This window comes from Mustelus asterias, chromosome 2, assembly GCF_964213995.1.
Source record: "Mustelus asterias chromosome 2, sMusAst1.hap1.1, whole genome shotgun sequence".
NCBI lineage: Eukaryota > Metazoa > Chordata > Chondrichthyes > Carcharhiniformes > Triakidae > Mustelus > Mustelus asterias.
Window position 1 is genome coordinate 10,552,491 of NC_135802.1, and position 26,239 is coordinate 10,578,729.

At 48.3% G+C, this 26,239-nt stretch overlaps 1 protein-coding gene across 2 annotated transcripts in view; it reads right to left on the reverse strand.

The window, feature by feature from the left end:
- The window catches only part of acaa1 (acetyl-CoA acyltransferase 1), a 36,697-nt gene extending 14,935 nt beyond the window's left edge, over positions 1–21,762 (reverse strand). For both annotated transcript variants that reach the window (XR_013499796.1, XM_078231209.1), the window contains exons 1-8: positions 21,276–21,762; positions 19,895–19,988; positions 17,901–17,958; positions 17,732–17,811; positions 16,709–16,751; positions 14,875–14,982; positions 11,205–11,285; positions 4,738–4,928 (exon numbers count right to left, since the gene is read on the reverse strand). Coding sequence is in view for 1 of the 2 variants with exons in the window: in XM_078231209.1 (XP_078087335.1) it covers positions 4,738–4,928; positions 11,205–11,285; positions 14,875–14,982; positions 16,709–16,751; positions 17,732–17,811; positions 17,901–17,958; positions 19,895–19,988; positions 21,276–21,437 (817 nt within the window). In the remaining variant the exon portion in view is untranslated. The remainder of the gene's footprint in view (positions 1–4,737; positions 4,929–11,204; positions 11,286–14,874; positions 14,983–16,708; positions 16,752–17,731; positions 17,812–17,900; positions 17,959–19,894; positions 19,989–21,275) is intronic.
- Between the last annotated feature and the right edge of the window lie 4,477 nt (positions 21,763–26,239).

Sequence of the window (26,239 nt, forward strand, 5' to 3'; positions counted from 1 at the left end):
GTCCCTCATGGCAGACTGGTGCAGAAGGTGAAGTCGCATGGGATCAGAGGTGAGCTGGCAAGGTGGATACAATGCTGGCTCGGTCAAAGAAGACAGAGGGTAACAGTGGAAGGGTGCGTTTCTGAATGGAGGGCTGTGACAAGTGGCGTTCCTCAGGGATCAGTGCTGGGACCTTTGCTGTTTGTAATATATATAAATGATTTGGAGGAAAATGTAACTGGATTGATTAGTAAGCTTGCAGACAATACAAAGGTTGGAGGATTTGCGGATAGCAATGAGGACCATCAGAGGATACAGCAGGATATAGATCAGTTGGAGACTTGGGCGGAGAGATGGCAGATGGAGTTTAATCCGGACAAATGTGAGGTAATGCATTTTGGAAGGTCTAACACAGATAGGAAATTTACAGTAAATGGCAGGACCCTTAAGAGTATTGATAGGCAAAGGGATCTGGGTGTACAGGTACACAGGTCACTGAAAGTGGCAACGCAGGTGGAGAAGGTAGTCAAGAAGGCATACGGCACGCTTGCCTTCATTGGCCAGGGCATTGAGTTTAAAAATTGGCAAGTCATTTTTACGCAGCGGGTTGTGGTGATCTGGAATGTGCTGCCTGATAGGATGGTGATGGAAGCAGATTCAGTAATAACTTTATAGAACCTTAGTTAGGCCGTACTTGGAATATAGTGTTCAATTCTGGTCGCCACACTACCAGAAGGATGTGGAGGCTTTGGAGAGGGTGCAGGAAAGATTTACCAGGATGTTGCCTGGTATGGAGGGCATTAGCTATGAGGAGAGGTTGGAGAAACTTGGTTTGTTCTCACTGGAACGACGGAGGTTGAGGGGCGACCTGATAGAAGTCTACAAGATTATGAGAGGCATGGACAGAGTGGATAGTCAGAAGCTTTTTCCCAGGGGGGAAGATTCAATTACTAGGGGGCATAAGTTTAAGGTGCGAGGGGCAAGGTTTAAAGGAGATGTACGAGGCAGATTTTTTAGACAGAGAGTCGTTGGTGCCTGGAACTCGCTGCCGGGGGAGGTAGTGGAAGCGGATACGGTAGTGACTTTTAAGGGGCATCTTGACAAACACATGAATAGGATGGGAATAGAGGGATATGGTCCCTGGAAGGGTAGGGAGTTTTATTTCAGTTGGGCAGCATGGTCGGTGCAGGCTTGGAGGGCCGAAGGGCCTGTTCCTGTGCTGTAATTTCTTTGTTCTCGCCTTAATCTTTTCTGCCCAAAGGAAACCAACCCCAGTCTCTCCACACAACCAAACTTCCTCATCTCTGGTACCTCTCCAATAAATCTTCTCCACTGGGGCCTAACCTGCACTCTATGCCTCAATTTATTACAAACACATGAATTAGTAGGCCACTCGGCCCCTCAAGCCTGCTCCTCCATTCCGTCCAGAGATGTGCGGGTTAGGTGCAATGGCCATGCTAAATTGCCACTTAGTATCCTGGGATGTGTGCGTTCAAGGGGTAAATGTATTGGGGTTATGGGGATAGGGCCTGGGTGAGATTGGGGTCGGTGCAGACTCGATGGGTCGAATGGCCTCCTTGTGCACTGTAGGGATTCTATGATTCTATATTCTTTGTAATAAGATCGTGGCTGATCTGACTGTAACCTCAACACCACATTCCTGCCAACCCCCCAATAATCTTTCACCCCCATGTTAATCAAGAATCTACCCAGCTCCGCTTTAAATATTCAAACTCTCTGCTCCCACTGCCTTCTGAGGAAGAGATTTGCAGAGACTCACCACCCTCTGAGAAAACATTCTTCCTCATCTCTGTCTTAAATGGGCGACCCCTTATTTTTGAACAGTGACCCCGAGTTCTAGGTTCTCCATCCAGAGGAAACATCCTCTCCATTCACCCTGTCAATACCCCTCAGGAGTGTAATGTTTCAATCAATTCTCACGAGCCACTTCTTTTAAGAGCCTAGGATGAGGTCCATCAGGACCTGGAGATCTGTCACCTCACAACTCTAATAACTTGCTCAATACCCCTTCCCTGGTGATTGGAATCTCCCAGAGTTTCTCCCTCTCCTCCAGTTCCTGATTCACAGCTATTCTGGGATGTTATTTGTATCCTCTATAGTGAAGACCAATGTACAATACCTGTTCCATTCATCTGCCATCTCCTTATTTTCCATTATTAATTCCTCAGAAGCACTTTCTACAAGACCGACGCTCATTTCATTAACTCTTTTAATATCTAGAGAAACTCTTCCTACCCATCTCTCTATTTCTAGCTATCTTCCTCTTGCACTCCTTTTCCCTTCTTACTAATCTTTTTGTCATTCGTTGCATTCTTTATACGCTTTCCAATCTTCTGATCTGCCACTGAACCTTATGCGAATACATAGTTTATAAATTTGATATGTTCTGGCAGCACGGCGGCACAGTGGTTAGCGCTGCTGCCTCACAGCGCCAGGGACCCAGGTTCAAATCCCGGTTTGGGTCACTGTCTGAGTGGAGTTTACACATTCTCCCCGTGTCTGCGTGGGTTTCCTCTGGGTGGTCTGGTTTCCTCCCACAGTCCATAGATATGCAGGTTAGATGCATTGGTCGTGCTAAATTCTCCCTCACTGTACCCGAACAGACACTGGAAATGTGGCAATCAGGGGATTTTCACAGTAACTTCACTGCAGTGTTAATGTAAGCCTATTTGTGACACTAATAAATTAAACTTTTTAACTTTTTAGTTAACCATGGTTGGTGGATCCTCCCTTTGGAATTCTTCTTTCTCATTGGAATATATTTATTTTGTATATTCTGAAATATCCCTTCAAATGTCTGCTACTGAACCTGTGTTGATCTATTCCTTAAGCACATTTTCCAATTTACTTTATCTAGCTCCATATTTATGCCTCGTAACTGCCCCTATTTAAGTTTGAAATACTTTTCAAGTCTATATGTAGATTAAAATCCCCCATGATTATCACACCTGTCTGACAAACTCTTCCTTTTTACTCTGTCCTGCTGCAAAGTTACAATTAGACAGGGGCATGTTCTCCTTTACGCTTCCTGAAGTCGATGACTGTCTCCTTCCTGTTGTTGACATTGAGGGAGAGATTATTGTTGCCGCACCAGTTCACCAGATTCTCTATCTCATTCCTGTACTCTGTCTCGTCATTGTTTGAGCTCCGACCCACTACAGTGGTGTCGTCAGCAAACTTGAAAATCGAATTGGAGGGGAATTTGGCCGCACAGTCATAGGTGTATAAGGAGTATAGTAGGGGGCTGAGAACACAGTCTTGTGGGGCACCGGTGTTGAGGATGATCGTGGAGGAGGTGTTGTTGCCTATCCTTACTGATTGTGGTCTGTGAGTTAGGAAGTTCAGGATCCAGTCGCAGAGGGAGGAGCCGAGGCCCAGGTCACAAAGTTTGGAGATGAGTTTCGTAGGAATAATGGACCGAACCATAATAACTAAATCTAACCACAGTCAGTTTCATAGGAATACAGGATCCAAGCACCCAGCTCTTGAGATTCAGTGGTATTACCATTGCTGAATCCCCCACTATCAACATCCTGGATGGAGGTTCCCATTGACCAGAAACTGAACTGGATTAGCCAAATAAATACAATGGCGACCAGAGCAGGTCAAAGGCTGGGAATTCTGCATAGAGTAACTCGCCTCTTGACTCCCCAAAGCCTTGACTTCTCACGGGATAATTGGGATGGGCAATAAATGCTGGCCAGCCAGTGACACCCATGTCCCGTGAATGAATTAAACAAAGTGAACACCATCTACAAGGCACAAGTCAGGAGTGTGATGGAATACTCGCCACTTGCCTGGATGGTGCAGCTCCAACACTCAAGAAGCTCAACACCATCCAGGACAAAGCAGCCCCGCTTGATTGGCACCACATCCACAAACATCCACTCCCTCCACCACCGACGCTCAGTAGCAGCAGTGTGTACTATCTACAAGATGCACTGCAGCAACTCACCAAAGATCCTTAGACAGCACCTTCCAAACCCACGACCAGTTCCATCTAGAAGGACAAGGGCAGCAGATACCTGGGAACACCACCACCTGCAAGTTCCCCTCCCAACCACTCACCATCCTGACTTGGGAATATATCGCCGTTCCTTTGCAGTCGCTGGGTCAAAATCCTGGAATTCCCTCCCTAACAGCACTGTGGGTGTACCTATACCACATGGACTGCAGCGGTTCAAGAAGGCAGCTCACCACCACCTTCTCAAGGGGCAACTAGGGATGGGCAATAAATGCTGGCCAGCCAGTGATGCCCACGTCTCGTGAATAAATGAAACAAATTGAACACCAGACGTGCATACAGTATTCTCCTCTGATGGCATTGTGTCACTGGACCAGTGATGAGAGACCAAGGGGACATGGGTTCAAATTCCATTGGGGCAGGTGGTGGAATTTAAATCCAAATAACAAAATCTGGAATATAAAGCTAATCTCAGTAATGCCACCAACTGCCGTAAAAACACACATCGGATTCAGTAATAATAGGAAATCTGTCGCCTTTACCAGGGACACGTCTGGTGTACATGTGACTCCAGGCTCTTTACCCTCTGAAATAGCCTCGAAGCCACTTGGTTCAAGGGGCAACTAGGATGGGTAACAAATGCTGGCCTTGCCAGTGATACCTGTGTAAAAGATCCAGTCAGTGTGGTGTTGGGAGCTCTGTTGAGTAACAGACAGGAACCCGTGCCCTTGGAGTTGGTCAATACTGGTGTGGTGTGGTGCTGGGGCCTGTACCTGCGGTTGTGGTGCCATTCTCCTTGAAGGCGGGCCGCAGCTTGCCGAGTCCGGCCAGGGTGGTGTTGGCTCGGATCCCGTCGTCCTGGGTGACGGTGATGGTTTTCTCATTGCCGGCTTGGTCGAGGATGGTCGTTTTAACCGGTGTGATCTCGGCGGCAAACACGCCCGTTCTCTGGGCCTCGGCTGCTCTGCAATATAAAATATACGGGTACAAGCCATGTCCAAAATCCAGCTGCATGGAATTGTCCAAAAACCAGACACCTTTCTTCCTCAAGAGGAAGGTGTCCGGAAGGAAGGACCAGACAGGGTATTCCCACGGACCTTGAGGGAAGCTAGTGTTGAACTTGCAGGGGCCCTGGCAGACATAATTAAAATGTCAGTATTCACGGGGGAGGTGCCGGATGATTGGAGGGTGGCTCATGTTGTTCCGTTGTTTAAAAAAGGTTCCAAAAGAAATCCGGGAAATTATAGGACAGTAAGTTTGACGTCGGTGGTGGGCAAGTTATTGGAAGGTGTGACAAGGGATAGGATCTACAAATATTTGGATAGACAGGGACTTATTAGGGAGAGTCAACATGGCTTTGTATGAGAGTTTTTTGAGGAGGTTACCAGGAAAGTGGATGAAGGGAAGGCGGTGGATGTTGTCTACCTGGATTTCAGCAAGGCCTTTGACAAGTTCCCTCTTGGGAGGTTAGTTAGGAAGGTTCAGTCCCTAGGTATACATGGGGAGGTAGTAAATTGGATTAGACACTGGCTCAATGGAAGAAGCCAGAGAGTGGTTGTGGAGGATTGCTTCTCTGAGTGGAGGCCTGTGACTAGTGGTGTGCCGCAGGGATCGGTGTTGGGTCCATTGTTGTTTGTCATCTATATCAATGATCTGGATGATAATGTGTTAAATTGGATCAGCAAGTTTGCTGATGATACAAAGATTGGAGGTGTAGTGGACAGTGAGGAAGGTTTTCAAAGCTTGCAGAGGGATTTGGACCAACTAGAAAAATGGGCTGAAAAATGGCAAATGGAATTTAACGCAGACAAGTGTGAGATATTGCACATTGGAAGGACAAACCAAACTAGAACGTACAGGGTAAATGGTAGGACTCTGAAGAGTGCAGTTGAACAGAGGGATCTGGGAATACAGGTACAGAATTCCCTAAAAGTGACGTCACAGGTGGATAGGGTCGTAAAGAGTGCCTTTGGTACATTGGCCTTTATAAATCGGAGTATCGAGTATAAAAGTTGGAGTGTTATGGTAAGGTTATATAAGGCATTGGTGAGGCCGAATTTGGAGTATTCTGTACAGTTTTGGTCACCTAGTTACAGGAAGGATGTAAATAAGATTGAAAGAGTGCAGAGAAGGTTCACAAGGATGTTGCCGGGACTTGAGAAGCTGAGTTCCAGAGAGAGATTGAATAGGTTGGGACTTTATTCCCTGGAGCGTAGAAGATTGAGGGGAGATTTGATAGAGGTGTATAAGATTTTGATGGGTATAGATAGAGTGAATGCAAGCAGGCTTTTTCCGCTGAGGCTAGGGGAGAAAAAAACTAGAGGGCATGGGTTAAGGGTGAAAGGAGAAAAGTTTAAAGGGAATATTAGGGGGGGCTTCTTCACGCAGAGAGTGGTGGGAGTGTGGAATGAGCTGCCGGATAAAGTGGTAAATGCGGAGTCACTTTTAACATTTAAGAAAAACTTGGACGGGTTCATGGATGAGAGGGGTGTGGAGGGATATGGTGCAAGTGCAGGTCAGTGGGACTAGGCAAAAAATGGTTCGGCACAGACAAGAAGGGCCAAAAGGCCTGTTTCTGAGCTGTAATTTTCTATGGTTTCTATGATCTGGGTGCCAGATCAAAGTGAGCACGGGAATCGCAGCATTGTTCCGGTGCAGAACGAGGCCATTCGGCCCATCCTGTGTGCACTGGCTCTCCAAATGAGCATTATGACTTGGTGCCATTCCCCTGCCTTTTCCCTGTACCCTTCCACATTGTTTCTATTCCAATAATCATCTAATAAACCTCCTCAAAGCCTCGATTGAAGCTGCCTCCACCACACTTCCAGGCAGCGCATTCCAGACCCCAACCACTCGCTGTTCTTTCTCACATCACATCTGCTTCTTTCACAAATCACTTTCAATCCGTGCCCCTCTCGTTCCCGATCCTTTTATGAGCGGGAACAGTTTCTCCCTCTCTACTCTGTTCAGCCCCCTCATGATTTTGAACATCTCTATCAAGTCTCCTCTTAACCTTCTTCTCTCCAAGGAGAACAGTCCCAACCTCTCCAATCTATCCTCATCACTGAAGTTTCTCAACCCTGGAACCATTCTTATAAACTTCTCCTGCACTCTCTCCAACGCGTTCACATCTTTCCTGTACAGAAACATGGAAAATAGGAGCAGGAGGAGGCCATTCAGCCCTTCAAGCTGCTCCATCATTTATTATGCTCATGGCTGATCATCCAACTCAGTAATCTGCTCCCATTTCCGCATCCCGCCATATCCTTTGATTTCTTTAGCCCCAAGAACTATATCAAACTCCTTGAAAACATATTTTAGTCTCAACTGCTTTCTGTGGTAGCGAATTCCACAGGCTTTACTTGGTGAAGAAAGTTCTCTGCATCTCAGTCGTAAATGGTCTACCCTGCTCCTCAGACTGTGACCCCTGGTTCTGGACGCCCCCACCATTGGGAACATTCTTTCTGAATCTACCCTGTCTAACCCTGTTAGAATTTTATAAGTTTCTATCAGATCCCCTCTCACTCTTCTAAACTCCAGCAAATATAACCCTAACCAACTCAATTTAATAAGAAATAGGAGCAGGAGTAGGCCATTTAGCCCCTCGAGCCTGCCCCGCCATTCAATAAGATCATGGCTGATCTGATAGTGGTTTAGTTCCACTCACCCCCCCCCCCGCTCCCCATAACCTTAATTTCCTTATTGATCAGAAATCTATCTACCTGTGACTTAAACATATTTAACGAGGCAGCCTCCACTGCTTCAATGGGCAGAGGATTCCAGAGATTCACTACCCTCTGAGAGAAGTTCCTCCTCAACTTTGTTCTAAATTGACTCCCCCTTATTTTGAGGCTGTGTCCTCTAGTTCTTGTTTCCTTTCTAAGTGGAAAGAATCTCTCTGCCTCTACCCTATCCAGCCCCTTCATTATCTTGTATGTCTCTATAAGATCTCCCCTCAGCCTTCTAAACTCCAACGAGTACAGGCCCAATCTCTCCTCATAAGCTAACCCCCTCATCTCCGGTATCAACCTGGTGAACCTTCTCTGTACTCCCTCCAAGGCCAATACATCCTTCCGCAAATAAGGGGACCAAAATTGCACACAGTACAATTTCTCCTCGTATGTCAGTCCCACCATCCCCGGAATCAGCCTGGTAAACCTTCGCTGCACTCCCTCGAGAGCAAGAACATCCTTCCTCAGATGAGGACACCAACACTCCACACAATAGCCAGCAAGGCATTCAAGAACGAACCTCGCCCCCAACCTCCCTGCCTCTCCCAAACAACAAATTATACATTTACGTTCGGCTGGAGGTGTCTGTTGCTGCATTGAGCTGCTCAAAGCTCCAGCCCGTTCCCCCACTGAAAAGGAAAGTCTCCAGCCCCACCACAACAAGCCCAACATCCACTGCAGCCCTTTAAGATCTGCCTACTAACCCCCCCCCCCCCCCCCCCCCCCACCACCTTCCAACTCTCCAGAGGGAAAGTTATCTGTTTCATCTGCGGGTTATCCAAAATCTGGGAAAATCCAAAACCCGCAGTCTCGATCCTGAGGGTGCCAGATTTTGGACATCGGATTGATAGTTGGGTATGTATAGCACATTATATTGCACGGTGGCACAGTGGTTAGCACTGCTGCCTCACAGCGCCAGGGGTCCAGGTTCGATTCCTGACTTGGGTCACTGTCTGTGTGGAGTCGGCACATTCTCCCCGTGTCTGCGTGGGTTTTTTCCGGGTGCTCCGGTTTCCTCCCACAGTCTGAAAGATGTGCTGGTTAGGGTGCATTGGCCATGCTAAATTCTCCCTCAGTGTACCCGAACAGGCACTGAAATGTGGCGACGAAGGGATTTTCACAGTAACTTCATTGCAGTGTTAATGTAAGCCTACTTGTGACACTAATAAATAAAACACAGCAGCTGGACACAGTTACTGGACTCAGGATCCAGACAGCCAGATTAATAATCTGGAGACACAAGTTTCAAATCCCGTTCGTGTCAAATTTAATTAAATATAAAACATCAGGAATAAGGAGGCAGCATCAGCAATAGTGACCATAAAATTACTGGAATGTTTAGAACAACATGTCTGATTCTCTAATATCCTCCAGGGAAGGAAATCTGCTGTCCTGAGCTGGTCTGGCCTGTGTCTAACTCCTCCAATGAGGTTGACCCTGAACTCTGCTTTTTGTAATGTCCTAACTATGTTAGGGGTTGTGAGGTTTAAACAAAAAGAAAAAGATGTGGTTTGCACACGTAGATTCCAGGTAACAAGGACAAGGTGTATTGAGAAGCCATTGCCTGTATGGAGAAGATAATAAAACTAAAACAGGAGCCTGTTAAACACCCCAATCACATCACCATCAACTCAGCAATCGTGCAACCAGCTTTGCAATGGCCTAGCAAGTTAAGAGTCAACCACATTGCTGTGGCTCTGGAGTCACATGTGGGCCAGGCCAGGTAAGGATGGCAGATTTCCTTCCCTAAAGGACATTAGCAAAAAAGATAGGTTTTTCAGACAATGAATGATAGTTGTCACAGTGACCATTGCTGAGACTAGCTTTAGATTCCAGATTCATCATTTGAATTTAAATTCCACCAGCAACCGTGGTGGGATTTGAATCAATGTCCCCAGAGGCCTGGGCCTCTGGATTACTAATCCAGTGACATTATAACTACCATCTTCCCCCCATTCAATTAAATTTACAAAGGAGAAATCATGCTTGACGAATCTATTGGAATTCTTTGAGGATGTAACGAGTCGAGTTGACCGAGGAGAACCAGTGGATGTGGTTTATTTAGACTTTCAGAAGGCTTTTGACAAGGTCTCACATAACAGACTACTGTGTAAAGTTAAAGCACATGGGATTGCAGGTAATGTCTTGACATCGATAGAAATCTGGTTAGCAGATAGGAAGCAAAGAGTTGGTATAATTAGTCTTTTTCTGATTGGCAGTCAGGGATCTGTGCTAGGACCCCAACTGTTCACAATATATATTAATGCTTTGGAAGAGGGAGCTGAATGTATTATCTCCAAATTTGCAGATGATACAAAGTTGGGTGGGAGGGTGAGCTGTGAGGAGGATGCAGAGATGGTTCAGCGTGATATGGACAGGCTGAGTGTGTGGGCATCTGCATAGCAGATAATGTCAGGCTATCCACTTTGGTAGCGATAATAGGAAGACAGATTATTACTTGAATGGGTGTAAATTGAGAGCGGTGGGTACTTAGCACAATCTTGAAGTCCTCGTGCATCAGTCGCTGAAAGTAAGCATGCAGGTACAGCAGGCAGTAAAGAAGGCAAATGGTATGTTGGCCTCCATAGCGAGAGGATTTGAGCATAGGGATGTTTTGCTGCAATTGTATAGGGTTTTGATGAGGCCACACCTGGAGTATTGTGTGCAGTTTTGGTGTCCTTATCTGAGGAATGATGTCCTTGCTATAGAGGGAGTGCAGCGAAGGTTTACCAGGCTGATTCCTGGGGTGGCAGGTCTGTCAATATGAGGACAGACTAAGTCGGTTAGAGTTATATTCACTGGAATTTAGAAGAGTGAGAGGGGATCTCATAGAAACTTATAAAATTCTAACAGGGTTAGACAAGGTAGATTCAGAAAGAATGTTCCCAATGGTGGGGGAGTCCAGAACTAGGGGTCATAGTTTGAGGATAAGGGGTAAACCTTTTAGAACTGAGGTGAGGAGAAATTTCTTCACCCAGAGGGTGGTGAATGTGTGGAATTCACTCCCATAGAATGTAGTTGAGGCCAAAACATTGTCTGATTTCAAGAAGAAATTAGATATAGTTCTTGGGGCTAAAGGGATCAAGGGATATGGGGGGAAGGGGGGAGTCAGGATATTGAATTTGATGATCAGCCATGATCAAGATGAATGGCGGAGCAGGCTCGAAGGGCCGAATGGCCTCCTCCTGCTTCTAGTTTCTATGTTTCAGAGAGGAGAGAGAAAGAGGTTTGCTGAGTTTTATTGTAATTGTTGGAATGTGGACTGTTTGTCACCGAGTGGTTGGGAGACAGACCATTGCTCAGCTGATCAGCAAGATGATGCACCGCCAATGGGGGAAATGGGAACAAAGCAGCAGGATGAGGCTTTGGATTGTTCTAGCACCAAGGGGACGGGCCGAACAGCCGCGGGTCCCGGGTTCAATTCCGGTCTCGGGTCACTGCTGTAAAATCTGACGGCTCTGATTGGCGTACATACTGAGCCGGTGGGTTTGGGGGAGGAGGTCACGTACTTCTGCTGGGACGCAGCGGCGAAAGCGTCCTGCTTCTCTCTGGCGATACCAAACCTCTCAGCCACATTCTCCGACGTTATCCTGCAAGAAATCAGCACTCGGGTCAGGCTGGGACACAGCACGCTTCTCGATGCAGAGAGATCACCGACACGTGAACTAACTCCTGTGTTCAAACAATAATCACACTTCAGAAACACCTCATTGCTTGTAGAGTGCTTGGGGGACATGGTGAAAGGAGCTCGGCATTTCAACAATGAGTTCACTGCGTTGATATTGTTGGGACAGTGCCCATTGCTGTCACATTAGGCACTGCCAATTCTAATCAGTGATTCAAAGGGGTTTCAGCTCCCGCATCTGCCTGCAGTAGCAGGTACCTCAAGAATCTTAAGACTGGGGCAGCAGATTTTGCAGCAGTGACCCGATTCCAGCCTCGGGTCACTGTCTGTGTGGAGTCTGCACATTCTCCCCATGTCTGTGTGGGTTTCCTCTGGGTGCTCTGGTTTCCTCCCACAGTCCAAAGAAGTGCTGGTTAGGTGCATTGGCCATGCTAAATTAACCCTCAGTGTACCCGAACAGGCGCCGGAGTGTGGCAACTAGGGGGTTTTCACAGTAACTTCATTGCAGTGTTAATATAAGCCTACTTGTGACTAATACATAAACTTTAACCTTAGTGTCAGGGGGACTGGCTTGGGTAAATCGGGATTAAGGGGATAGGGACTGGATGGGATTGTGGTCAGTGCAGACTTGATGGGCCGAATGGCCTCCTTCTACACTCTGTCTTAAATAAAAAGGCAGATTCAAATGATGGCAGATGTCATGCCAGAATGTGCAGCGTCGGTTCAATGACAGGAAATTCGAGCAGGGTGTTATAGCAGAACGCTGGTGGTTGAGGAAGGAGCCACTCCGTAATGTTTGACATACAAAGCTTTTTTTTAATTCATTCGTGGGACATGGGCGTCGCTGGCTGGGCCAAGCATTTATTGCAAGAAGTCTCACAACACCAGGTTAAAGTCCAACAGGTTTATTTGGTAGCAGGAGCTTTCGGAGCGCTGCTCCTTCGTCAGGTGAGTGGGATTTCAGTTCACAAACAGGGCATATAAAGACACAAACTCAATTTACAAAATAATGGTTGGAATGCGAGTCTTTACAGGTAATCAAGTCTTAAAGGTACAGACAATGTGAGTGGAGAGAGGGTTAAGCACAGGTTAAAGAGATGTGTATTGTCTCCAGCCAGGGCAGTTAGTGAGATTTTGCAAGCCCAGGCAAGTCGTGGGGGTTACAGATAGTGTGACATGAACCCAAGATCCCGGTTGAGGCTGTCCTCATGTGTGTGGAACTTGGCTATCAGTCTCTGCTCAGCGACTCTGCGTTGTCGTGTGTCGTGAAGGCCGCCTTGGAGAATGCTTACCCGAAGATCAGAGGCCGAATGCCCGTGACCGCTGAAGTGCTCCCCAACAGGAAGAGAACAGTCTTGCCCGGTGATTGTCGAGCGGTGTTCATTCATCTGTTGTCGTAGCGTCTGCATGGTCTCCCCAATGTACCATGCCTCGGGACATCCTTTCCTGCAGCGTATCAGGTAGACAACGTTGGCCGATTTGCAAGAGTATGTACCGTGTACCTGGTGGATGGTATTCACACGTGAGATGATGGCATCCGTGTCGATGATCCGACACTTCTTGCAGAGGTTGCTATGGCAGAGTTGTGTGGTGTCATGGTCACTGTTCTCCTGAAGGCTGGGTAGTTTGCTGCGGACAATGGTCTGTTTGAGGTTGTGCGGTTGTTTGAAGGCAAGAAGTGGGGGTGTGGGGATGGCCTTGGCGAGATGTTCGTCTTCATCAATGACATGTTGAAGGCTCCGGAGGAGATGTTGTAGCTTCTCCGCTCCGGGGAAGTACTGGACGACGAAGGATACTCTATCCACCGTGTCCCGTGTTTGTCTTCTGAGGAGGTCGGTGCGGTTTTTCACTGTGACGCATCGGAACTGTCGATCGATGAGTCGAGCGCCATATCCTGTTCTTATGAGGGCATCTTTCAGCGTCTGGAGGTGTCTGTTGCGATCCTCCACATCTGAGCAGATCCTGTGTATACGGAGGGCTTGTCCGTAGGGGATGGCTTCTTTAACGTGTTTAGGGTGGAAGCTGGAGAAGTGGAGCATCGTGAGGTTATCCGTGGGCTTGCGGTACAGTGAGGTGCTGAGGTGACCGTCCTTAATGGAGATGCGTGTGTCCAAGAATGCAACCGATTCCGGAGACTAGTCCATGGTGAGTCTGATGGTGCGATGGAACTTGTTGATGTCATATAGTTGTTTCAGTGATTGTTCATCATAAGTCCAAAGGAAGAAAATGTCATCGATGTATCTAGTGTATAGCATCGGTTGAAGGTCCTGTGCGGTGAAGAGGTCTTGTTCGAACCTGTGCATGAAGATGTTGGCATATTGAGGTGCGAATTTGGTCCCCATGGCTGTTCCGTGTGTCTGGATGAAGAACTGGTTGTTGAAGGTGAAGACATTGTGGTCCAAGATGAAGCAGATGAGTTGTAAAATTGCATCTGGAAACTGGCACTTGTCGGCATTGAGTACTGAGGCAGTTGCAGCAATGCCATCGACCAAATTCACACCTCAATATGCCAACATCTTCATGCACAGGTTCGAACAAGACCTCTTCACCGCACAGGACCTTCAACCGATGCTATACACTAGATACATCGATGACATTTTCTTCCTAACTGTCCTGTCTGGAGACAATACACATCTCTTTAACCTGTGCTTAACGCTCTCTCCACTCACATTGTCTGTACCTTTAAGACTTGATTACCTGTAAAGACTCGCATTCCAACCATTATTTTGTAAATTGAGTTTGTGTCTTTATATGCCCTGTTTGTGAACAGAACTCCCACTCACCTGACGAAGGAGCAGCACTCCGAAATCTTGAGGCTCGTGCTACCAAATAAACCTGTTGGACTTTAACCTGGTGTTAGACTTCTTACTGTGTTTACCCCAGTCCAACACCGGCATCTCCACATCAGAATTTATTGCCCATTCCTAGTGGGCAGTTGAGAGTCAGCCACATTGCTGTGGCTCTGTAGTCACACGTAGGCCAGACCGGGTAAGGATGGCAGAGTTGGGCAGCACGGTGGCTGGCACTGCTGCCTCACAGCTCCAGGGAACCAGTTCAATTCCCGGCTTGGGTCACTGTCTGTGTGGAGTTTACACGTTCTCCCCGTGGGTTTCCTCCGGATGCCCCGGTTTCCTCCCACAGTCCAAAAGGCGTGTTGGTTCGGTGCATTGGCCGTGCTAAATTACCCCCTAGTGTCCCGGGATGTGTTGGTTCGAGAGATTAGATTGGGGTTACAAGGATAGGGTCTGGGATGGGATGGTTGTTGGTGCAGGCTCGATGGGCCGAATGGCCTCTTTCTGCACTCGGGATTCTATGATTTCCTTCTCTAAAGGGCATTAGTGAACCAGATGGGTTTTCCCGACAATCGACAATGGTTTCATGGTCATCTGTAGATTCTTAATTCCAGATTTGTTTTTACTGAATTCAAATTCCACCACCTGCCGTGGCGGGATTCGAACCCGGGTCCCTTGACATTAGCTGAGTTTCTGGATTAATAGTCTTGTGATAATACCACCAGGCCATCACTGTAGTACGGAGAGGACAGAGTACGTTACCCCATGGGAATCAGGCAATCCCTGGCCTTCTCGTTGTCCATCATGCGACTGCTGATGTCCCCAAGGCTGTCCGCATCGCCTGCAGTCCTTCGACTCATACTCTCAACCCTGCATCAAACAAAACAACACATCATCCCTCAGAATAACTCAAACCATCCTCCACTTCGGAGCCACCTGGAATGTCGTTCCCAGTGTCCAGCGCTAGGGAGGATGTTAAGGCTTTGGGGGGGAGGGGAGGGGAGGGGAGGTGATGGCGAGATTTACTCAGTTTACACAGGGAGGAGGGAGAAGCTGGGAGTGTTCGCCTTGCAGTTGATTGAGGTGACCAAGGGGAGATTCAATAAGGGGCCTTCAAACTCATGAAGGATCCTGAGGGAGTAACTAAGGAGAAACTGCTTTGAGCGGCAGGAGGGTCGGTAACCAGAGGGGACAGAATGATGGCAAACGGCAGAATGACCGGAGGGAGAGAGGAAGAGAAGGTTTTCTTTCTGCACGCGGCGAGTTGTTACGATCTGGAAGGGCAGTGGAGGCAGAAACCTTCAAAAGGGAATTGAAGGATTTAAATTTGCCGGGCGACAGAGAAAGGGCAGGCGGGAGGAGCGCTAAATGGATTGTTCTTTGAAAGAGACAGCACAGGCGCAAAAGGAAAGATGACTAATAATTGCGGCACAGTGGTTAGCACTGCTGCCTCACAGCGCCAGGGGCCTGGATTCGATTCTCGGCTTGGGTCACTGTCTGTGTGGAGTCGGCACATTCTACCCATGTCTGCGTGGGTTTCCTCCCACAGTCTGAAAGACGTGCTGGTTAGGTGCATTGGCCATGCTAAATTCTCCCTCAGTGTACCCAAACAGGCACCGGAGTGTGGCGACACAGGGATTTTCACAGTAACTTCATTGCAGTGTTAATATAAGCCTACTAATAAATAAACTTTAAACTGAAGGAAGTTATATCTTGGCCAGTGTATTGGAGATGGTACCATTAGCATTGTCCGACTTGGGTCACTGTCTGTGTGGAGTCTGCACATTCTCCCCGTGTCTGTGTGGGTTTCCTCCCACAATCCAAAGATGTGTGGGTTAGGTGGATTAGCCATGCTAAATTGCACCTTAGTATCAGGGGGACTAGCTAGGGTAAATGCATGGGCTTACGGAGATAGGGCCTGGGGTGGGATTGTGGCTGGTGCAGACTCGATGGGCCGAATGGACCCCTTCTGCACTGTAGGGATTCTATGATTCTAAGCTCTATGTGAAGTTGGGCCACGGCAGAGGCCTGTGTAGAGTCGGCAGTTTTCCACCAGGGCAGTGTGGGAGATACTTGTCCCACCAACACACCAGTGAAGGCTCAATGCAGTGCGGAACGCCAGCCTGCTTGGACAATGCCAAGCGTGTTCATTAGCGCTGGGCAAAACCCAACAATTCTCCAATCGCAGCGGTTGTTTCAGTGACTCGCTACTGGGGCCGTTCGGCTCAACTCCAATCCCCCCCCCCAACCCCCACATCGGGTCAAACGTCCAGCAGCCGAGCCCACGTAGAAAACAAAAGGGCCATTCAGCCCGTCAATCCCTGCCACAGATACCGCGCGACCAACCCCATTGGCAAACTCTGCCCAAAACCCGTTCAAATTACAAGCAAGAAAACCGGCGGACTGATTGCAGGCGACAAGCTGTACTTGCACTGGGGGTGGGGGGGGGGGGGGGGGGTGGGGGGGTGGGGTTACTGAGGGACACTGGCAAACCTTCCAGCCCCACCCCCAGCGACGGTCACTGCTTCTGAAAAGTGTGGGACCGTGAGGCAGAGGCATCAAGCCGTGAGAACACTCCGCCCAACAGTAAACCTACCCACAAGCCAGACCAATGTCGTAGGAGCCGTTCCTGATGCCACCTGGGAAGAAACGCATTGCTTCAGTCAGTGACACACACACACTGTACAAATCCCAAGGGGAATACATTTGTTACAAAGCCCCACAATTTATACTTCCCGTGACTACCCTTTAACCCTTCAAATTCATCAAATGCACAGGACATCATTCTGTCTTTGAAAGAGCCATCCTGGAACCTGCTGCCGACAAGGGCGCTGGAAACAGAGACATGCGAACATACAAAATAGGAGCAGGAGGAGGCCATTTGACCCCTCGAGCCTGTTCCCGCCACTCATTAAGATCATGGGCGGCACAGTGGTTAGCACTGCTGCCTCTCAACTGCCCTTGGGCAACTAAGGATGGGCAATAAATGCTGGCCAGCCAGTGATGCCCATGTCCCACAAATGAATTTTAACAAACTCTACATTAAAAAAGAAAATGTTTCCTCATCTCCCCCTCCTGGGTTCCTTTGCAAGCAGCTGAATCCTGTGGCCTTGGTCATTGGAAACAGTTTATAGAATCTCTGCAGTGCAGGAGGAGGCCATTCAGCCCATTGAGTCTGTACCGACAACAATCCCACCCAGACCCCATCCCCATATATTTTCCCTGCTCATCCCCCTGACATTCCCCTAACACTAAGGAGCAATTTAGCACGGCCAATCCACCTAGCCTGCACATCTTTGGACTGTGGGAGGAAACCGGAGCACCCGGAGGAAACCCATGCAGACACGGGGAGAATGTGCAGACCCCGCACAGACAGTGAACCGAGCCAGGAATCGAACCCGGGTCCCTGGCGCTGTGAGGCAGCAGTGCTAACCACTGTGTCACCGTGCCACCTGAATAGTGACTGTACTTCACAAAGTACATCCACTGGCTGTGTAAACGCGATAGAAATGTAGGGCTGGATTAATGGGGTAACAGTTCCGACACCACAGGCCAGGTACTGACAGGCCGAGAATGTTTCTATCCAAAGAGAATGGCGGCAAGGGGGCAAAACACTCACCTGCGATGTTGATGAACGCCTGAAGTCCTGAGGAACACTGCCTGTTGACACAGTACACGGGGACGGATTCGGGAATACCGCTAGCGAGGCAGAAAGAGGAAACGGATTAGGCCGACTGGAGAGGGGGAAAGCAATTAGGAGAGAAATGGAACTGAATTCGAGGCAGTACCTCAGGAACTGAGCCACTCTGGCCATCAGCGCTCCGGCACCCGGCTGCAGGACATTCCCTGGCAGAAGATCAAAAGAATGATTAGTGCGACGGCCAAGGAGATTTGCAGTTCCCGTCCCTGGTGCAAAAGCTTCAACTGTTCCACATGGGCCACTGACTATGACTCACAACCCCGCAGACATTCTGTCTCAGTGCTGCCCCTTAGGAGTGGCAGAGAGAGAGAGGCCAGTGATACACACTCACCCCTGCTCTAGGGAGCACAGGTTCAAGGTGAGAGGGGGAAGGTTTAAGGGAGATGTCCGGGGGAAGTTTTTCACGCAGAGAGTGGTGGGTGCCTGGAACGCGCTGCCAGAGGGGGTGGTGGAAACAGGCACATTAGCAACATTTAAGAGGCATCTGGATGGGTGCATGAATAGGGAGGGAATAGAGGGATACGGACTGGGTAAGAGCAGAAGATTTTGTTTAGTTAGGACATCATGATCAGCACGGGCTTGGAGGGCCGAAGGGCCTGTTCCTGTACTCTTCTATGTTCTTTACAATGCGGAACTTGCTCTCCTTTGAAGCTATTTCTGTACAACGGAAAATGTGCACACACGGCGGCACAGTGGTTAGCGCTGCTGCCTCACAGCGCCAGGGACCCGGGGCGGCACAGTGGTTAGCACTGCTGCCTCACAGCGCCAGGGACCCGGGGCGGCACAGTGGTTAGCACTGCTGCCTCACAGTGCCAGGGACCTGGGTTCGATCCCCGGCTTGGGTCACTGTCTGTGTGGCGTCTGCACGTTCTCCCCGTGTCTGCGTGGGTTTCCTCCGGGTGCTCCGGTTTCCTCCCACAGTCTGAAAAATGCGCTGGTTAGGGTGCATTGGCCGTGCTAAATTATCCCTCAGTGTACCCGAACAGGCGCCGGAGTGTGGTGACTGGGGGATTTTCACAGTTTTCACCTTCAAGCCTACCTGTGACACTAATAAATAAAACTAATGTTCCTTGAAAGTGGACAGGGTGTTGAAGAAGGTGTTTGGCACACTGGCCTTCATCAGTCAGAACATTGAGCGCAGGAGTTGGGACGTTATGTTACAACTGTACAAGACATTGGTAAGGCCACATTTAGAGCACTGCGTATAATTCTGGTCACCCTGCTATAGGAAGGATGTTATCAAACTGGAAAGGGAGCAAAAAACGATTTACAAGGACGTTACCGGGACTGGAAGGTTTGAATTATAAGAGGAGGCGGGAGAGGCTGGGATTTTTTTCCCTGGAGTGTAGGATGATGAAGGGTGACCTTATAGAGGTTTATAAAATCATGAGGGGCTGGGAGAAGGTGAATAGCCAAGGTCTTTTCCCCAGGGTAGGGGAGTCCAAAACGAGAGGGCATAGGTTTAAGGTGAGAGGGGAAAGGGGACCTGAGGGGCAATGTGTTCACACAGAGGGTGGTGTGTGTACGGAATGAGCTGCCAGAGGAGGTGGTGGAGGCGGTTACAATTACAGCATTTAAAAGACATTTGGACAGGTACATGGGTGGAACGGTTTAGAGGGATATGGGCCAAACGCAGGCAAATGGGACTAGTTCAGTTTAGGAAACCTGGTCGGCATGGACGAGTTGGGCCGAAGGGCCTGTTTCCGTGCTGTTTATCTCTGTGTAACCAATTCCAAAATAACAAGGAGGAAAAGTCTCCCCCAGTCTCGCAACTAACACATATCCCTCGACATAGAGAGTTATTTATTGATGACAAATACAATATAAAAGCAAAATACTGCGGATGCTGGAATCTGAAACAAAAACAGAAAATGCTGGAAAAACTCAGCGGGTCTGGCAGCGTCTGTGGAGAGAGAATAGAGCCAATCTTTCGAACATGTGGCTCTTGTTCAGAGCTCTGTTAGTCATTTATCTGAGTGGTGCAGTGTGCGAATGAGCGATATTGGAACAAGGGCTGCACACTCTATGCCTGAAAAATAAAAGGGGCTTTCCAATAAAGGAGAGAGAATAGGTTTCAGTTACCGACACATATGTCCCCGAGTTGATGAGGATCAAGTCGGACATCTGTTAACACGGCCAACATAACAGCGGACAGCAGCTCATCTGGTGTTGTGTCCTGTAAGAACCACAGAAAAGATCAGAGAGAGGCGAGGGGGGATTAATGGAGAAATCGCGTTAGACAATTCCGCCCTCTGTCTGACCTCACCCAAATAAACTCAGTGAGAGGAGAGAGTGAGGGGGTGGGAATGGGAATTAGAGACTGAGGGGGTGGGAATGGGAATTAGAGACTGAGGGGGTGGGAATGGGGGTTAGAACATAGAACATAGAAAGCCACAGCACAAACAGGCCCTTCAGCCCACAAGTTGCGCTGATCATATCCCTACCTCTAGGCCTATCTATAGCCCTCAATCCCATTAAATCCCATGTACTCATCCAGAAGTCTCTTAAAAGACCCCAACGAGTTTGCCTCCACCACCACCGACGTCAGCCGATTCCACTCACCCACCACCCTCTGAGTGGAAAACTTACCCCTGACATCTCCTCTGTACCTACCCCCCAGCACCTTAAACCTGTGTCCTCTCGTAGCAACCATTTCAGCCCTTGGAAATAGCCTCTGAGAGTCTACCCTATCCAGACCTCTCAACACCTTTTGTTAGGGACAGAGCGAAGGGAATTGGGGTTATCTGAGAGGCTGGGGGTTATCTGAGGGAGATAAGGACAGAGCGGAGGGGTTATCTGAGAGGCTGGGGGGCATATCTGAGGGGGTGGGGGATGAGGGTTAGGGGAGAGAGCAGAGGGAATTGGGGTTATCTGAGGGTGTGGGTTGGGGTTTAGGGAGAGAGCGGAGGGAATTGGGGTTATCTGGGGGTGTGGGTTGGGGGTTATCTGGGGGTGTGGGTTGGGGGTTATCTGGGGGTGTGGGTTGGGGGTTATCTGGGGGTGTGGGTTGGGAGTTATCTGGGGGTGTGGGTTGGGGGTTATCTGAGGGGGTGGGGATGAGGGTTAGGGGAGAGCGGAAGGAATTGGGGTTATCTGGGGGTGTGGGTTGGGGGTTATCTGGGGGTGTGGGTTGGGGGTTATCTGATCAGAAACATTTTCAGTTGTCCAAAGTTCAGATTCTGCACAAACTGGCCAGGATCCAGATTAGATTCTGCTGATTAAAGGTCACAAAATTATTAACTCTTTCACTCCCTCACTTCCCAATAACCTCCCCAACCCCCTTACCCCTTCCTCCATTCATTCATTTCCAGCACACTCCCCTTCTCCTCCTACTCAAACCCCTTCCACACTCCCTCTCTGTCTCTATCCCATTCCACACTCCCCCTCTCCCTCCCTCTCCCTCCACACTCTCTCTCTCCTTCCACACTCCCCCTCTCCCTCCACACTCTCTCTCTCCTGTTACCTTGAAGCTTCCTCTCTTGGCTTTGCCGATCGCTGTCCTCACTCCATGAACCAGCACCACTTCCTGCTCCGGCCCCCCGGCCTCCCCCTGCCTCTGTCCCCGGGGCTGACACTGCCCCAAGCCCGGGGCCAGGTGGCCGGACAGCAACTGGAGCCGCAGCATCGGAGAGCCGGGGACAGTCTGACTGAGACTGTGGGAGAGACTGGGAATTGGAGAGATTGAGGCAGAAACTGGTTGAGCTGCTGCGCTGGGTATCTGTCTCCTGCTCTCTCTCTCTCGCTGTCACTGTGTGTGGAATAGTCTCTCTCTCTCTCTCTGTTTTACTCTATATATATTTTTCACTCTTTTTCTCTGTGTATCTCTATATCTCAGTTTTACACTCCCTGTATATCCTCCACTCTGTATCTATTATTCTCTATTTCTCTCTGTTTCTGTGTCTCTTCCGACTTTGCTACATGTTCCCATCACGTGACAGCTTCTCCAGTCCAACCCCGGAATTAGAGTCAGCGCAAATCCGGAAATTGTCCGGCAAATACTCTGTCCTCACAGGTAGATCTCCCTGTGCACCTCTGTCCCCACACAGATATCCCTGTGCAACACTGTCCACACACAGATATCCCTGTGCACCTCTGTCCCCACACAGATATCCCTGTACAACACTGTCCACACACAGATATCCCTGTGCACCTCTGTCCCCACACAGATATCCCTGTACAACACTGTCCACAGAGAGATATTCCTGTACAACACTGTCCACACACAGATATCCCTGTACACTGCAGCAGAAACAATATCTCTGCATCCAGTCTGTCCAGCACTGTCAAAATTTTGTTTCAATTATATCCCCTCTCATTCTTCTAAACTCGAGAGAATACATTTCATTTGATTTATTATTAAAGCTAAAGTCAAAGTTTATTTATTAGTCACAAGTAAAGCTTACATTAACACTGCAATGAAATTCCCCCCAGTCACCACACTCCGGTGCCTGTCCGGGTCAATGCACCTTACCTGCATGTCTTTCAGACTGTGGGAGGAAACCAAAGCACCCAGAGGAAACCCACGCAGACACGGGGAGAATGTGCAAACTCCACACAGGCGGTGGGAATCGAATTATTGTCACATGTATTAGTATACAGTGAAAAGTACTGTTCCTTGCACGCTATATCAACAGAGACGAAGTAGAAAGGGTCGAGAGCTTCAAGTTTTTAGGTGTCCAGATCACCAACAACCTGTCCTGGTCCCCCCATGCTGACACTATTGTTAAGTAAGCCCACCAACATCTCCACTTTCTCAGAAGACTAAGGAAATTAGTATGCTATCTTAGCTAAATTAGCATGCTATCTACGACTCTCACCAACTTTTACAGATGCACCATAGAAAGCATTCTTCCTGGTTGTATCACAGCTTGGTCTGGCTCCTGCTCTGCCCAAGACTGCAAGGAACTACAAAAGGTCATGAATGTAGCCCAATCCATCACGCAAACCAGCCTCCCATCCATTGACTCTATGTCTACATTTCCCGCTGCCTCAGAAAAGCAGCCAGCATAATCAAGGACCCCACGCACCCCGGACATTCTCTCTTCCACCTTCTTCCATCGGGGAAAAAGATACAAAAGTCTGAGGTCACATACCAACAGCTTCTTCCCTGCTGCTGTCAGACTTTTGAATGGACCCACCTCACAGTAAGTTGATCTTTCTCTACACCCTAGCTATGACTGTAACACTACATTCTGCACTCTTTCCTTCTCTATGAACGGTATGCTTTGTCTGTATAGCGCACAAGAAACAATACTTTTCACTGTATGTTAATACGTGACAATAATAAATCAAATCTACACAAAGTATACCGTTCATAGAGGAGTGCAGAATGTAGTGTTGCTTCCCTCCTTTCCCCATTGACTTTTCTTCAGGTAACTGTTCAATTCCCTATTGAACCCGTCTCCACCACACTCCCAGTGCCTTCCAGACCCTAACCACTCGCTGTGTGAAAAAGATATTCCTCACCTCACCAATTCTATTGCCAATTACCATAAATCTGTGTCCTCTGGTTCTACCAATGGGAAATTTCTCCCCATCTAATTTGATTTGTCATGTGTATTGGGATACAGCGAAAAGTATTGTTTCTTGCACACTCTACGAAGCATATTGTACAGAGTACATAGGGGAGAAGGAAAGGTGAGGGTGCAGAATAATGTTAGTCACAGTTTAGGGTGCAGAGAAAGATCAACTTAGGCCCTACATGGTTCTGAACACCTCAATCAAATCTCACCCTAATCTTTTCTTCAGCAAGAACACAATCTAACCCAAGATCTTCATCCCAGGAACCATTCCTGTGAACCATTGCCACTCTGGCTTCATGTCCTTCCCAAGGTGTGGTGCACTGCACTGGACACAAGACTCCAGCTAAGACTGAACCAGTGTTTTTTAACCAGGTTTCATACCTTCCTCTACCATGAATCAAGGTTCAGATGGCTCGATTGAGGGTTACAAGTTAGCAAGGAATGAGCTGAAAAAGGGGCTGAGGAGAGCTAGGAGGGGACATGAGAAGTCCTTGGCGGGTCGGATCAAGGAAAACCCCAAGGCTTTTTACTCTTATGTGAGGAATAAAAGAATGACCAGGGTGAGGTTAGGGCCGGTCAAGGACAGTGGTGGGAACTTGTGTATGGAATCAGTAGAGATAGGCGAGGTGATGAATGAATACTTTTCTTCAGTGTTCACCAAGGAGAGGGGCCATGTTTTTCAGGAAGAGAAGGTGTTACAGGCTAATAGGCTGGAGGAAATAGATGTTCGGAGGGAGGATGTACTGGCAGTTTTGAATAAACTGAAGGTCGATAAGTCCCCTGGGCCTGATGAAATGTATCCTAGGATTCTTTGGGAGGCGAGGGATGAGATTGCAGAGCCTTTGGCTTTGATCTTTGGGTCCTCACTGTCCACGGGGATGGTGCCAGAGGACTGGAGAGTGGCAAATGTTGTTCCTCTGTTTAAGAAAGGGAATAGAAATGACCCTGGTAATTATAGACCGGTTAGTCTGACTTCAGTGGTTGGTAAATTGATGGAAAAGGTCCTTAGGGATGGGATTTACGACCATTTAGAAAGATGCGGATTAATCCGGGATAGTCAGCACGGATTTGTGAAGGGCAAATCGTGCCTCACAAATTTGATAGAATTTTTTGAGGAGGTAACTAGGTGTGTTGATGAAGGTAGGGCGGTTGATGTCATATACATGGATTTTAGTAAGGCGTTTGATAAGGTCCCCCATGGTCGGCTTATGATGAAAGTAAGGAGGTGTGGGATAGAGGGAAAGTTGGCCGATTGGATAGGTAACTGGCTATCTGATCGAAGACAGAGGGTGGTGGTGGATGGAAAATTTTCGGACTGGAGGCAGGTTGCTAGCGGAGTGCCGCAGGGATCGGTGCTTGGTCCTCTGCTCTTTGTGATTTTTATTAATGACTTAGAGGAGGGGGCTGAAGGGTGGATCAGTAAATTTGCTGATGACACCAAGATTGGTGGAGTAGTGGATGAGGTGGAGGGGTGTTGTAGGCTGCAAAGAGACATAGATAGGATGCAAAGCTGGGCTGAAAAATGGCAAATGGAGTTTAACCCTGATAAATGTGAGATGATTCATTTTGGTAGGACTAATTTAAATGTGGATTACAGGGTCAAAGGTAGGGTTCTGAAGACTGTGGAGGAACAGAGAGATCTTGGGGTCCATATCCACAGATCTCTAAAGGTTGCCACTCAAGTGGATAGAGCTGTGAAGAAGGCATATAGTGTGTTAGCTTTTATTAACAGGGGGTTGGAGTTTAAGAGCCGTGGGGTTATGCTGCAACTGTACAGGACCTTGGTGAGACCGCATTTGGAATATTGCGTGCAGTTCTGGTCACCTCACTATAAGAAGGATGTGGAAGCGCTGGAAAGAGTGCAGAGGAGATTTACCAGGATGCTGCCTGGTTTGGAGTGTCGGTCTTATGAGGAAAGGTTGAGGGAGCTGGGGCTGTTCTCTCTGGAGCGGAGGAGATTGAGGGGAGACTTAATAGAGGTTTATAAAATGATGAAGGGGATAGATCGAGTGAACGTTCAAAGACTATTTCCTCGGGTGGATGGAGCTATTACAAGGGGGCATAACTATAGGGTTCATGGTGGGAGATATAGGAAGGATATCAGAGGTAGGTTCTTCACGCAGAGAGTGGTTGGGGTGTGGAATGGACTGCCTGCAGTGATAGTGGAGTCAGACACTTTAGGATCATTTAAGCGGTTATTGGATAGGCACATGGAGCACACCAGGATGGTAGGGAGTGGGATAGCTTGATCTTGGTTTCAGATGAAGGTCGGCACAACATCGTGGGCCGAAGGGCCTGTTCTGTGCTGTACTGTTCTATGTTCTATGAATCCTCTTCATTAATATTCCCTCAGGACATTAGTACCACAGATTTTCTGGGTACAGGCTGGGACAGTTACCAGGCCATCAGAATCAGCTCCTTGGAGTCAAGATTGGAAGGTTTCATTCCATGAAGGAGACAAGTGAACCAGTTGGGGTTTTAAAGTTAATTATATGGCCATTTATTGAGTCTTTGAGATACTTGAACCAAATTCCTTTATTAGTGTCACAAGTAGGCTTACATTGCTGATGACACCAAGATTGGTGGAGTAGTGGATGAGGTGGAGGGCTGTTGTAGGCTGCAAAGAGACATAGATAGGATGCAAAGCTGGGCTGAAAAATGGCAAATGGAGTTTAACCCTGATAAATGTGAGGTGATTCATTTTGGTAGACTAATTTAAATGTGGATTACAGGGTCAAAGGTAGGGTTCTGAAGACTGTGGAGGAACAGAGAGATCTTGGGGTCCATATCCACAGATCTCTAAAGGTTGCCACTCAAGTGGATAGAGCTGTGAAGGCGGTCTATAGTGTGTTAGCTTTTATTAACAGGGGGTTGGAGTTTAAGAGCCGTGGGGTTATGCTGCAAC